Source organism: Mauremys reevesii, linkage group 6 (assembly GCF_016161935.1).
Source record: "Mauremys reevesii isolate NIE-2019 linkage group 6, ASM1616193v1, whole genome shotgun sequence".
Classification (NCBI taxonomy): Eukaryota; Metazoa; Chordata; order Testudines; family Geoemydidae; genus Mauremys; species Mauremys reevesii.
In genome coordinates, this window is record NC_052628.1 from 32,694,714 (window position 1) to 32,709,061 (window position 14,348).

A 14,348-nucleotide genomic window follows, 5' to 3' on the forward strand; every position below is an offset into this window, starting at 1 on the left:
CACCCTGTCCCGCTTAGATTTTGGAAGGCACTTCAGATTCTTAAACCTTGACTTGAGTGCTGTAGCTATCTTTAGAAATCTCACATTGATACCTTCTTTGCATTTTGTCAAATCTGCAGTGAAAGTGTTCTTAAAATGAACAACATGTGTTGGGTCATCATCTGAGACCACTATAACATGAAACATATGGCAGAATGTGGGTAAAACAGAGCAGGGGACGTACAATTCTCTCCCAAGGAGTTCAGTCACAAAGTTAATTAACGTATTATTTTTTAATGAGTGTCACCAGCATGGAAGCATGTCCTCTGGAATGGTGGTTGAAGCATGAAGAGGCATACAAATGTTTACCATATCTGGCACATAAATACATTGCACTGCCAGCTACAAAAGTGCCATGCAAATACCTGTTCTCACTTTCTGGTGACATTGTTACTAAGAAGAGGGCAGCATTATCTCCTGTAAATGTAAACAAACTTATTTGTCCTAGCAGTTGGCTGAATGAGAAGTAGGACTGAGTGGATGTGTAGGCTCTGAAGTTTTACATTGTTTTGTTTTTTAATGCAGTTATGTAACAAAAAAAATCTACATTTGTAAATTGTACTTTCACGACAAAGAGATTGCACTCCAGTACTTGTATGAGGTGAATTGAAAACTACTATATATTTTGTTTATCATTTTTACTGTGCAAATATTTGTCATAAAAAACAATATATACTTTGATTTCAGTTACAACATAGAGTACAATATATATGAAAATGTAGAAAAACATTCAAAATAGTAAATAAATTTCAATTAACAGTGCAATTAAAATTGTGATTAAATTTTTTTAATCGTGAATAATTTTTAGTTAATCGCATGAGTTAACTGTGACTAATCGACAGCCCTAAAATTTAGCTTTGCCTTTTTCTCCTGCTTTCATTTTCTGTTAAAAGGCCTTTAACTTTCGAAGGCTTCTTAGATGCTTGGTCACCACAAAATCCCCAAATGAAGCAGTTAATTCATTCTCTAAATAAATGCTGCTATTTGGTTTTAAGTTCCCATCAAAAGAGTCCCCCCCCAAATGCAAAACCACAGGAAAAGACTTTTCACATCAGGCCCGCCTTTGATGTCTTTGATCACTCCATTTTAGGTATGTGATGAGGAAGAAGTGAGAAACAGAAAAAAAACCATCAGTAAAACACAAGTCTGAGCAAGCAGAACAGTCAGCCTTGTGGTCACTGTCTTCTTTCTGATGCAAAGACCCCAGTCCTGCAGAAAAGAGCTATGTAATTTGCAACAAGATTTTATTTTCTTGTTACGCTTCAGAAATTGTCTTGCAGCAGCATGACGGGCATTCGCATCTGTGCACCTTGCCTTGTGTCATTTTGAAACCCCCCTTTACAAACAATATTTTTGTCAAATTCTTTAGCTAAAGATATTCAGAATGAATAAGGAATGCTCCAGGCATTCTGAGGAAACTGATTTACAAGGATCATTAATTTTCAGCTTTCAAATTGGTAAACGTTGACTTTGTCAAGAACAAATCTGTATTATTACATGGCTCTGCAATCTATCACAAAGCTATTATAACCTCAGTGCTTATATACGTACACACACACAAACATCACCTGTGAAAGTCCTATCTGTCATAAATTGCAGAGACATATGATAAATGAATTTAGCACTCACCTTGGATTACCTAGATTCATAGATGTGAAGGTCAAAGGGGGCTATTAGGGTAACCTAATCTGACCTCCTGCATAGTGCAGGCCACAGAACTCACCCAGTGATTGCTGCATCAAGCCCATAACTTTTGGCTGAGCTAGAGCAGATTTTCTAGAAAGTCATCCAATCTTGTTTTAAAGTAATGTAGAATCCACCACATCCCTAGGTAAATTGTTCCAATGGCTAAATACCTTCACTGCTAAAAATTCTTTTCACCCTTTACCTTTTTGTACTTCTCTCAACTTGGACATGGAAAACACGGTAAATGGTTCATTTTTTCTTTCTAGCTGGTTTCACTTTCTAGCTCTCATGCATTAATTTGGTGTTTTGTGTAAATTCTTCAGAGCAGGGGCCATGTCTCTACTTGTTCTGTGCAGAATTTAGCATATTTTTGTGGTTTTGCAACCCAAACATTTCCTTCTTTTTTCAGTCACTTCAGGGCAAGATTTAAATCCAAACGGCCAGTTTTCCTTCCACATTTATAGAGAGATTTCATGAAAACTTTTAATACATTTCATGAAAATTCCACAAAGCTGATTGTCGGGCTCAAATCACTTGACTCTAAGCCATTTTCACTGTATTTGAGTTTCTGAATACCCTTTAACATTACCACTGGAGTCTGTAAGTGAGGTGTGATTGTGGGAAATGCAGGGTTTGGAGCCATACTCGAGGATTCATCTTAAAGAGTTTTCTTTGTTTCTTCTTTCTTACATATGAAGTTAAGACTAAGCCAGTGCTCCTGCAAGGAGCTCTGTGCAGAACGCCAGTGGAGCCCATCTGGGCAGAGCTCATGGCAGGATTAGGTTGTACATTTCCTCAGTTTAGATGCAGCGTATCTGGGTTTCAAGAGTTAATAGCCCTAGACTTTTAACAGATAATTTCCTAATCAATGTGTCTGTGATGAGAACTTGATGCTTCTTAGGACGAATCTGCTTTTTCATAAACAACGCTGTTCATGATGCCCTGCTTTACCTCCTATTCTTCTCCCCAGGATTTATCCTAGCATTCCAATGTCACTGAGCAGGTTCAAACAGATGCCATTAAAATAAAAAAATCAAACTGCCAGACAAACATTTTCTCCTCTCTCAAATATGGAATTTGCTCCCAGAAGGTGACACTTGTCTTAGTCCGAAGACAGCAAAAGTCAGCCCTGGGTCAGTGACAACTTGTTCCATTCATAAACATGTTTGGACTTTGAAGTCCAATATCCTGCAGTCCTGCAAAAATCACTGGATAAGGGAAATTCCCTCGTGCCTAGGGGGACACACAGCACACACTTCTAACCCTGGATGGGCCCAAAATAACTGACTATAAAGGTGTGACATATATGGGTACAGAAAAGTTATTTTAGGTTATTTTTAGGGACCTGTATGACTCTCTCTCAGGCCAGTACAGTTGAACTAGTAACAACTAAGACACCTGGCTTTACAGAGGGAGGAATATAATAAAATAGACACAATAAAAATTGAAAAGCTCTTTAAAGCATTCCTAAAACAGTTCTTCTGTAGCATATAAAGAGTATGGTATGGCACAGTCTATTATGAAGGATGGGATGATCAGCTTAACGCACTTGTGGTTTTTTCTCTCATGATTAATGTACCCACCCAAAGTGCATGCTGCTAAAACCACAGCATTCTAATATATTCCACGTGTGAGTTTTTTACGTCATGGAGCTGCCTGAAGCCACATTGCACCCCTTGTGTTACTTTACAGATGTATTAACAGATTAACATTGATTTGCAGTGAGACTTAGGCTTCTAAATCATTTTTAAAATGGGATTTAAGCCATCTCAATCACTTAGGCCCAGAAGGAGTTAGGTGCTAATCTAGGGGGATTAGCATCTGGGTTTTAGGCTTTGCAAAGATGAGTGGAGCAACTCCTAAATACCTTTAAAAACTGGGCCCAAGTGCCTATGCCACTTCTGGAAATGGAATTTAGACACCTTTGAAAATTTTACCCTAAGTGACTTACTCAAGATGACATAGCAAGTGTGTGACAGGAATAAAACCTGGTATTCCTGACACTTAGTCCCCTGTTCCACCACTAGATAACACCATTATTAACCACCCAGGGCCTGAATTGTTCTCATACCATTGACTTCATTGGAGTTACTCCTTATTTACACCGGAGTAACTGAGACCAGAATCAGGATCTCAGAGGCACACATGGCTGCTAGGCACCTACCTCACATTGACTTTCCATGGGAACTGGGCACCTAGCTGCCATTTATGCCTTTAAAAATTTCTCCCCAGCCACCATTGGGCCTAATGCCTAAAGATTTTGGCTATAGACACACAACAGAAGAAAGCTCAGGGTAGCACCCTGAGAAGGATGAGCCTCTGACCCTCCTACCTCCCTCTACAATTTGATCCAGCAAGCTAAGTATTCACATGCAGCTTCCTAAATTGTGGATTCAAAACTATACATATGTATGTTGGGAGCTCACACACCTATATTTTTGCAGGCACATGAGGTTATTGCAGACATAAGTAGTCATTTATGTGGGCAGTTACCAAAGTTCCATAATGACATGTAAAACTCTAGTGGGGTAAGGCTTCTTGTTCTTTTCCTGCAGTCACAACATATGTGATCTGGTTTAATAATTTCTCTCAGTCAGAATACCAAGGAGGATTACCAAAATCTGGTGGCAAGCAATTGCCCACTGCTGTCTACCTAAATGGTACCCTCCATCCCACATATTCCAGCTTCCATATTGAGGGCCCCTGAAACAAAAATCCGATATCTGAGCCTCTCGCTAGTTAAAATTAATGAAGCAGAAGCCAAAGAGAGGAGGAAATCTTTCCATCCAGCTAGTCTAAAAGAACTCTTGAGAGATATTTCTGTTGCTTTGACTCATAATTAAAGTCAGTAGCAATGGAGCATTCAGCTGATCGGCATGGCTATTAGTATCCTTGCAGTCTGGTACTAAGGGCCAGATCTAAAGCCCATTGAAGTCAATGGAAAGACTCCCATTGATTACAAGGGTTTGGATCAGGACCTAACTGCTGAGAATTTGAGGTGCACAGAAATAACTAGACCATCAAAACAAATTAACATATTTCATAAACAGTAGATAAAACAAGTCATATGATAATCAAAGAATCCTCTTGGTGCCCAAGTAACATCCTATATTGTCCTTATTGCCAAGATATAGTACTAGCATTCACTGTCCCAGTATCATACCTTTCCAAATACACTCAGTGTTTCCACAGATCTTTATACTGTCATTTTCTGGGATGCCGAATCCACCCTCTTGGAGCATTAACAGCTGAGTAAGGCATTTCTACAAATATATTCAAATGAAAACATCGTTGAGGAGGAATTTAGAAGTATTATGCATGACATCATTATCTGCACTTCCATAGCCCCTTCCATCTAAGGCAGAGGTTCTCAACCTTTTTCTTTCTGAGCGCCCTTCCCCCCGCCCCACACACACACACAACATTCAATAAAAACTCCAAAGTCCACCTGTGCCACAGTAACTGATTTTCTGCATATAAAAGCCAGGGCCAGTGTTAGGGGGTAGAAAGCAGGGCAATTGTCTGGGGCCCAATGCCACAGGGGCCCCCACAAAGCTACATTTCTCAAACTTCAGCTTCAGCCCGAGGTGGCAGGGCTCAAGAACCTGGGCTTCAGCCCCATGCGGTGGGGCTTTGGCTTTCTGCCCTGGGCCCCAGCGAGTCTAACACTGGCCCTGCTTGGAGGCCTCCCTGAAACCTGCTTGAGGCCCCCTAGAGGGCCCCGGACCCGTGGTTGAGAACCACTGATCTAAGGGACTCAACACACTTTACAAACACTCAGGAATTAACCTTTACACTATCCCTGTATTATCATCCCCATTTTACAGATGAGGGAACTGAGGTTCAAAGAGGTTGAGTTACTTGGCTACTGTCGGACAGTGGGGTCTATACCAAAGTGATGCGTAGAATATCAGTCTCTAACCTCCAAACCATGTGCCTTAATCTTAACACCATCCTCCCTCCATAGAACATCTACTTACCACCCAAAAGTTCAGATGCTTATCCAAACCTTGTCAAAACTATCTGAATCTCCTGGTGCTGAAAATCAGGGCTGCTAATCTCTTTAATGAGATTTCTGATACTCCCTGTGTTGGGTCTCAGATATAACCAGAAAATGCTAAACATGTGATAATAGAAAGTAAGGGGGGAAAGCAAACTGTTATTGGAACTTTTTAAGTCTTTAGAAAAGACCTTTTTAGGATTATGGTCAAGATTTGGGCAAAGGCTCCTGTCAGTTTTTATTTGATCCTAACCTCTTCACCTATCCCTAACAACAACACGTTTCTTCTTAATATGTGATGGTAATGAGGCCAAAACGTTTATTCATATTGTGTTGAATACTATTATGACAGCTTCTCTGTGGGCTTTTTATGAGGTCAAAGAAATGTCAGTTTGGTCTGTAATATTTTTTTTTCAGACAGATGGAAATATAGTTGATGCTTTCACCAACCACTCTTGATTAATAGCATGTTAGTTAAACAATGTTTATGAAATCCAATCTCTCCAAATGGACCAAATGTTACTCTTCTTCTAAATCCTATTTTAATAATTACAAGAAATGTCTCACAAACACATCACTGGGAAAATAATATTTCTTCTTTGCATGTCCCAGAGGCTGTTCTAAACCAGGCCCTCTTTCAGAGGCATTTTATTAATGATTTATACAGACAACTTGGCAAAAAGCTAATCAGATTACTTGGATTTGAATGTCTCTGAAACTAGTGCAGACATTTATATGGAAAACATACTATATACATGGGGAAATAGTCTTTTGGACCATAAAAGGACCACACATTCACTGGAATGTCTAGGAGACTTTCATTCTTGATCTGCACCACCCCCTTATGCTACCAGGCAGAATGAGCACTATTTATCACATTAAATGGTCATTCATTACTAGGGCTCGTTTCTGTCACAGAGGTTGCAGAAGTCACAGATTCAGTGACTTTCTGTGACCTCCGGGACTTCTGCAGCATCCTGTGTGGCTGACCACAGGGCCACCCAAGCAGCTGGCTCCGGGGCCAGCTGCTCAGGTGGCCCCCAGGACAACCACGGCAGCCACTGCTGGAGCGGCTTGGGGGACAGCCACAGCAGCCACTGCTGGAGTGGCCTGTGGGACAGCCACAGCAGCTGCTGCTCCGGCAGTCCCGGGCAGTGGTCCCTGGCTGGCTGGAGTGGTCCACTGGCCTGGGCAGCTGGTGCCACTAGCCCTGGGTACCTCCCCCAAGCAGCGGCCACCGTGCTCCCCCACAAGATTTAATCACAGGTATTTTTAATATAAGTCCTGGACAGGTGATAGGCAGTGATTTTTTGTTTATTGCCCGTGACCTGTCCATGACTTTTAATAAAAATACCCATGACTTAATCATAGCCTTATTGCAGGGGTAGGCAACCTATGGCATGCATGCCAAACGCGGCACGCGAGCTGATTTTCAGTGGCACTCACACTGCCCGGGTCCTGGCCACCGGTCCGGGGGGCTCTGAATTTTAATTTAATTTTAAATGAAGCTTCTTAAACATTTTAAAAACCTTATTTACTTTACATACAACAATACAGGGCCGCCCGGGGGGGGGGGCAAGTGGGGCAATTTGCCCCAGGCCCCGTGCCCAGCAGGGGCCCCCACGAGAGTTTTTCGGGACCCCTGGAGCGGGGTCCTTCACTCGCTCCGGGGGACCCGGAAAACTCTCGCAGGGCCCGGGCCCCCGGAGCTTCTTCACTCCCAGTCTTTGCTGGTGGGGGGTCCTTCCTCTCTGGGACAGAAGGACCCTCCGCCGCCAAATTACCGCCGAAGCGGGACCCGCCGCCGGAGTGCAGCTGGGTCTTCGGCGGTAATTCGGCGGCGGGGGGGGTCCTTCCATTCCGGAACCCGCCGCCGAAGTGCCCCGAAGACCCACGGTGGGGGCTGCACTTCGGCGGCGGGTCCCGCTTCGGTGGTAATTCGGCGGCGGGGCGTCCCCGCCGTGGGTCTTTGGGGCACTTTGGCGGCGGGTCCCAGAATGGAAGGACCCCCTGCCGCTGACTTACCGCCGAAACGGGGGCCCCCCGCCGCCGAAGACCGCGGGCCCCCAGAATCCTCTGGGCGGCCCTGCAACAATAGTTTAGTTATATATTATAGACTTCTAGAAAGAGACCTTCTAAAAAGGTTAAAATGCATTACCGGCACACGAAACCTTACATTAGAGTGAATAAATGAAGACTCGGCACAGCACTGCTGAAAGGTTGCCAACCCCTGCCTTATTCATTACTATACCTGTAGAAAATTATTAGAGCATCTTCCCATACATTTCTAGTCAGCACTGACCACTGTTTTCTGTTCTTCTTTCAGTCTAATATAAAAGACACCCACACTAACTCTCCTTTGCCGTGACACCTACTAAAAACTTGACAACAGTTTAGCTGCTCATGTGCTGAGACCAGGGCCTATCATGCTGACCGATATTGTCTCATTTTCTAGTGCTCTCCCATCAGCCTGTCTGTCTCCATCTGTTTTCTCTTGCCTGAGATTAGAGTATAAGCTCTCTGAGACAAGAGCTATCTTTGTGCTCTGTTTGTACAACCCTTGCTCTCCTTGTCCATGACTGGAGCACGTAGGCACTGCGGTAATACAAAAAATAATAAATAACTTGTAGGCATCATCTTTGAAGGAGGCTGCGTGTTCCAGAGGATGGGCTACTGGACTAGAAGTCAAGCACTCTGGGTTCTAGTTTAAATTCTGATACTGACTTGCAGTGTGCTCCTAAGCAAGTAACTTCGCCTTTCTGTGCATTAGAGCTCCATTTGTAAAATGAGGAGCATGATGCTTACCCACCTTTGTAAAATGTTTTGAGATCTAAGGATGAAAAGTGCTATACAAGTAGTATTATTATGTCATAAAAGGTACCTACAAAATACAACTATTTTATTATATTTCTCCATGTGGCTGGATCAAACAAAAATGCTGAAGTCACATAGTTTGTAAATTTTGAATGCCGAATCTACCTCAAAATCAGTAGCCTCTACCATGAGTCATAAAAAACATCATTGCCCTGAAAATGTGTTATTTCTAGAATGGGTACCTCTGATTAGCCAACTGATCAGGGACCATGCTTTCAGGGACCATGCTTCCTAAATGATAATAAGACCATGGTCTTCCCACAATATCTGATGCACTCATGGGGAGGTCAAGCAGTTGAGGATACCAATCAGCAGCTTGTCAGGTCAGTTATCCATTACCCACCCAGTCACTTATATGGTAAGACTGACACACTATACATGTTATAATTAAACATTTATGTTTAAATAATGTTAATGGTGTGACACAAGCCAATAGAAGCAAAGACATTCAGAGTTAAAAACTGTGCTCTGTCCTTAAAGTGTGGTTATGGTCACAAAAAAGACTGTGAAAATGGCACATCATTATTCTTTATTATTATTCATATGTATTATTTATTAAGGTGGACACAACCCTGGAGCACTTTCTGGTAGCCCAGTGCCAAACCGTGGGTACGTACCTGCATCAGTTTCCCTTAATGGACTTTGGTGAGTTCAACAAAGCTTTTATGTAGTGAACAGTGCCCCTTCAGGTCTCTGATTTATTTAACCAAAGGTCAAGCAGACACACAAGCAAGTCTTTGCCCCATTCATTCTAGCCAGTGGGCCAAGTTAGTCTTAATCTACCTGTGCCCACCTGGGTCCATCAATCTCCTCCATCAAGTCTCCTTACCAGTTTGGTCCTCTTGACCCAGGACCCACTCTGGAGTCAGGCCTCTTGCCATGACCTGGGGAAAGGGTTCCTTCTCTGGGCTCAGATCAAGCTACTGCAACTTTTTTCCAGAGCAGAGTATAGTTCCTCTGCACTCTGGACCTCCTGCTGCTGTCCTTGCTCCAGGACAAGATCTTCCTAGGACTTGACGCTTTTAGTGCTTCCCTTTTTGAATGTCTTCCTCCTAGGAGCACCTTCCCTAGGTCTCAGGTTACCACCCCTCCAGGTTTCCCCAGGATTGTTCCATTTTTTGAGGTAGAAATCTGTAAGGATGCTCAGTACACACTGTGAGCTGTCCAGTTTTATGGTCTCAGTTTTTTGTTCCTCAGAGACGGCAACCCTAATTAAATTTGTTAGTCTCTAAGGTGCCACAAGTATTCCAACCCTAATTAGGTCTCCTTTCCTGGTGAACTCTCTAACCAGCTCCCCTGAGAAATACCTTTCCTCAGGAGCTTCTTGTATTCCAGGACCTCCTGACTGAGCCCTCATGACCCTAATTAGACCCAGGTGTTCCTTAACTAATTAACTGCCACCCTAGGCAATTAATTACTCACTGGTGGATCTGCATTGGTTCATTCCCCTTAGCAGAGCCTGTCACAGGTAGGCTGGGTTCCTGACCTCTTCAGAGGGCTAGTTACCCTGTGACAATATTGACCATGTGAATGGTGCTGTACAAGCCAAAGAGAGAGGCAGTTGCTCCAGCTCCTCGCTATACAACCTTGACTCTTTAGCTCATGCTTTGCACTCTGGAGATCCCCAGTTCAAACCCCAGTGTATGAGCAAAGATGGCAACCATCACACTGTCACTGACCCAAACAGCTTACAGACTGAGCAAATGAACAACATAAGATTGTACTGAGAGTCCAAGCAGATAGCACTAAGACAGAAGAGAAGGAGAAAGTGTAGTCTATGTTTAATCAGGGGCGGCTCTAGGCACCAGCAAAAGCAAAGCTGTGCCTAGCGCGCAATCTAGGGGCGGCAGGCTGGGGCGGGGTGGTGGACCTGCAGTCATGCCTGCGGAGGTCCACGAGACGGGCGACGGACCGGACCTGCACCAGCATGCGACTGCGGGGGGGCTGGCTGCTGGGCTGGCTCTCGGCAGCCGCCCGCAGGCATGAGCGGACCGCCCGCGGCCCGCGGAGCCGCGCCCGCCGTCCGCCCCGCCGTCCGGCCGCTCCGCCCGCGGCTCCTCCGCTGCTCCGCCCGGTCATGGCTGCCCAGGTCGCCGTCCGCTCGCCGCGCAGCCCAACCACTGCCCGCGGCGCGCGACCCGAGCGACCGGGAGAGGGGGACGCGACGGCGGACAGCGGGGGCGGCGCTGCACACCGCAGCCTCCTGGGCCGAGCCGTGTTTAATGATGTGATAATTTTTACTGACATGGATCAGCATCATGTTCTTCATGGGAGAAGTGAGTTTTCAATAAAATTTTGAATGAAGATATTACCTCACCATCCTTGTCTCTCTATAGTCTGGAGAAGCAGAGACACATGAATGTAAATTAACCACAAGTGACAGAGCAATTTTTAATTACACTTATCAAGGCTGCTCTGGAGCCCGCTGTTCTTGTCACTATTTTACATGTTAGAAAGGTAGAAAATAAGCAAGAGATTCTGGGAAGAGGACAAGGTAACAAAATATACTAACAATGCAAATATCAGAAAAGGGTTTAATATAAATCCTGTCAGCACATATGCAATGTTACATTACTCACCCTCTTCTTTGCAATTTCAGCTCTCCTTTTATTTCTTCCTTGTAAGTAAATTGTCTCATGACATCTGGCCGTGGCATTAGTAATGATATAAGGTTCATTGGTAGAATTTTTGATAGGCACCTGGAAGGATACTGCAAAAAAGATTTTAATTGATACATTTCCTTTAAAAAATACTAGTACGTTTGCCCAATGCTTGTATTGTTCCTTTCCATTATAGAGCAGATTCTTTGGTAACACTAATCCTGAGGGCTGGCCTGATGCTTTGTCAGTAGAACAATGCACTATGACACAGAGAATCCAAATGTTATGTAGATAGCTTGAGCCTAAGCTTCATGGCTGATAGGAGCAGGGCACTTCACTCAGCCCCAGAGGAAATGTCTCCTAGGAATGTTGGCAAGGATTCCATGGCTACACATGACTTCACCACTGCCATCAGAAATGGAACGCAGGGATTTCTGCATCATAAAGACAAGCTCCTACCATTAAAGCTCCTTTTGTTTAAGGGCTTATACTTTTTGTGAGCCAGAGACTAGAGAGTTAGGATCACACTCTTGAGCAACTGTGACATTCCATTCAATAGAGGAAAGTGGCACACATTGCAAGTGTCCCTAACAGTCTTTGGCCGGTAGGAACAGGGTGACAACCCACTCTCTATTTTTAGGAGCAACCTTTATTAAGTATCTAATGATTTGCATCCTGAATCAGGTAAATATGGATCTCACTTTGTCCCATAACTCAGCCAACTGTGTGCATGCAATGAGTGAACAACTTCCCCATCTGTCCTCGATATTGCTGCATATGGGAACCAAATCTCAGGCATCCCAGAAAAGGCAAGGAAACTGTGTCCCCTTTTCATGGTTATTATTTCAGTGAGCCAGCACTGAGATCACCTGACCCACACAGCCTCAGGTTCTCAGTTAAAGCTACCATAGGTCCAGCCAGTTCACTGCCTGCTCCCTCATAATTCCTCTCTGCCAACACACACAAGGACAGACACAAGCCTGGGTCTCCTCCCACCGAATTGCCGCCAAAGCCACGGGACCGGTGGACCTCCCGCAGAAACACCACTGAAGGCAGCTTGACTGCTGCCCTCATAGCAACCGGCAGGCCGCCCCCCATGGCTTGCCGCCCCTGGCACGCACTTGCTGTGCTGGTGCCTGGAGCCGCCCCTGCACACATCTCAGGTGGGACACTGAGCCTATTACTTTTGGTCACTACCAGCTTTGGCTGGATGCAGATTAACAGGGGGCTTTAGAGGTTCTTGTGAATCTCCAGAGTGATCCAGTTTCCATGCTGTTCTTCTACCTGCGGACTGACCTGGGATTGTTGAGATCTTCTCAGGAGTCCTTACTAGCTCAGATCCATCAGCTGGAAAGAGATTAATAGGCTGACACTCTGTGAAAGTTTGCTCTGCATGATTTCTTGCGTGTGTCTGCTGCCATCTTGTGACGATAGGGCTACTAGCAACAGGGACACTGCATGTCAGTTTCTTCACAATGCAACTTTTAAATCTTGAATAGGTGGGCTTTCCTGAATCAGGCGTCTATTTAAAAAAGTAGAGAATTTAGCTGTCATAATTATATGATAGGAAGGTTAACTGGTTATTAAACCTATTGTCAAACAATCCAAATGACTGACACAAGATCCTGTAACTTAATATAGCATTGACACTTATATCACTTTATATCTTTAGAAAAGGCTTTTCACTGTTAATGCATATGGGCAAACCTGCCTCCCAGCATGTAGCCTGTATAACTTCAGGTTGTGCAGGGGATATCTCTGGGAGCTGCCTGGAAGGAAGTTTCCTCCCCAAGACCTGCAAATCTGCAGCAGCACAGCTGTTCTGTGAACACAACTGCAGTCTCCGCAGTGCCTGTGCCTCTGCTCTATGAAGAGAAATTGCTAGTGTATCTAGGTGGTCACAAATCCAAGTGTTCTGTCCCTGCTCCTCCCTCAACCCCTCTCAGAACTCCGATGGTTATTGGCATGTGGGTGCACATCAGTGCCACTGCTAACAAGGTCCTCCAGATCCTTACAGGAGCCAGTTTTTCCCTAAAGGACAATACAGCACCACTGTATACAATTCCAAAGCCATCAGAATATAAAGCATACTACTGACATCCAGATCAGGAGAAAAACATTGGGTGTGCAATGCTAAGCGAGACCAAAGAGGTAAGCACAACTAATAAAGCAATAATGGGTCATTTCAACTTCTCGCATATAAACTGGTCACTTCGGAACACAATTTCTTAACACCTTAAATGAATGGTTCGTGGATCTGTGACACTGGCAAACCAGGTGCCAGCTTATGCCAAGCTGCACTGGGATATTGACAAATACATAGCTGGAATTAGTCAGGCTCACCTATGTGTATTACTGTTGTTAAAATAGGTATTAAGGTTGTAAAAATGTGCTTAGTTTAGACTTTATTGAATGCTTGTAAATTGCTGTATGGATTATAACCCAGAGGTGGTGTGTGACTCTAGCATTTGGGGTGGCTGGGCGCAAGTGCCAGAAGATCCTTATAAGTGGGAGAGCCATTAGTGCCTGGACTGTGCCCCCCACACTCCACCCCATGACCCTGCCCTGCTTGGCCTCTTCTCCTGAGGCCCCTCAGCCCTCTCCTCTCTGCCCCTCCTCTCCAAGCAGTGCACCTCTTGGGGGAGGGAGCGGAGAGAAGCGAGCAGCAGGCTGGGGGAGGGCCTCCGGAGAGAGAGCGGAGAGTCACAAGCGGCAAGCGGGGAGGCCTCAGGGGTGGTGGCAGAGAGGCTCAAGCAGCAGGCCTGGGGGGGGGGGGGGGGGAAGAGGCAGAGCAGAGGTGGGAAGAGGCAGAGCAAGGGGAGGCCTCGGGAGAAAGAGGTGTAGCACAGGGGGGTAATGGGGGATGAGTTTGGCAGGGAGTGGGGCCTCGGGGCAGAGTGTGGGCAGGGCCATGGTCCAGGTGCCACTGTCCCCCACACTTCTCAGGAGCTTCCACCAGCGCTGCTCCAAAGGCACCGGCCGGCCTCCAAAAGGGGGTGCACCACATCCGCCATTTCTTGCTCCGTTTGGGGAGGCTTAGCCTCTCCAAGCTCTTATAACCTCCACCCGTGCTTACAACATCTGTATCCTATATTGTAAGGTAATATTTGAGCATTTGCATTGTAAGCCTCTGACCATGACTCTAAATC

General features: G+C 45.0%; 1 protein-coding gene across 1 annotated transcript in view; it reads right to left on the reverse strand.

Annotated features, from left to right (window-relative positions):
• CDC20B (cell division cycle 20B) overlaps window positions 1-14,348 on the reverse strand; it is a 51,909-nt gene that overhangs the window by 17,701 nt on the left and 19,860 nt on the right. Inside the window, exons 2-4 of the mRNA XM_039545772.1 lie at window positions 12,496-12,721; window positions 11,179-11,309; window positions 4,889-4,988 (exon numbers count right to left, since the gene is read on the reverse strand). Of these exons, the coding sequence (XP_039401706.1) occupies window positions 4,889-4,988; window positions 11,179-11,309; window positions 12,496-12,721 (457 nt within the window). The remainder of the gene's footprint in view (window positions 1-4,888; window positions 4,989-11,178; window positions 11,310-12,495; window positions 12,722-14,348) is intronic.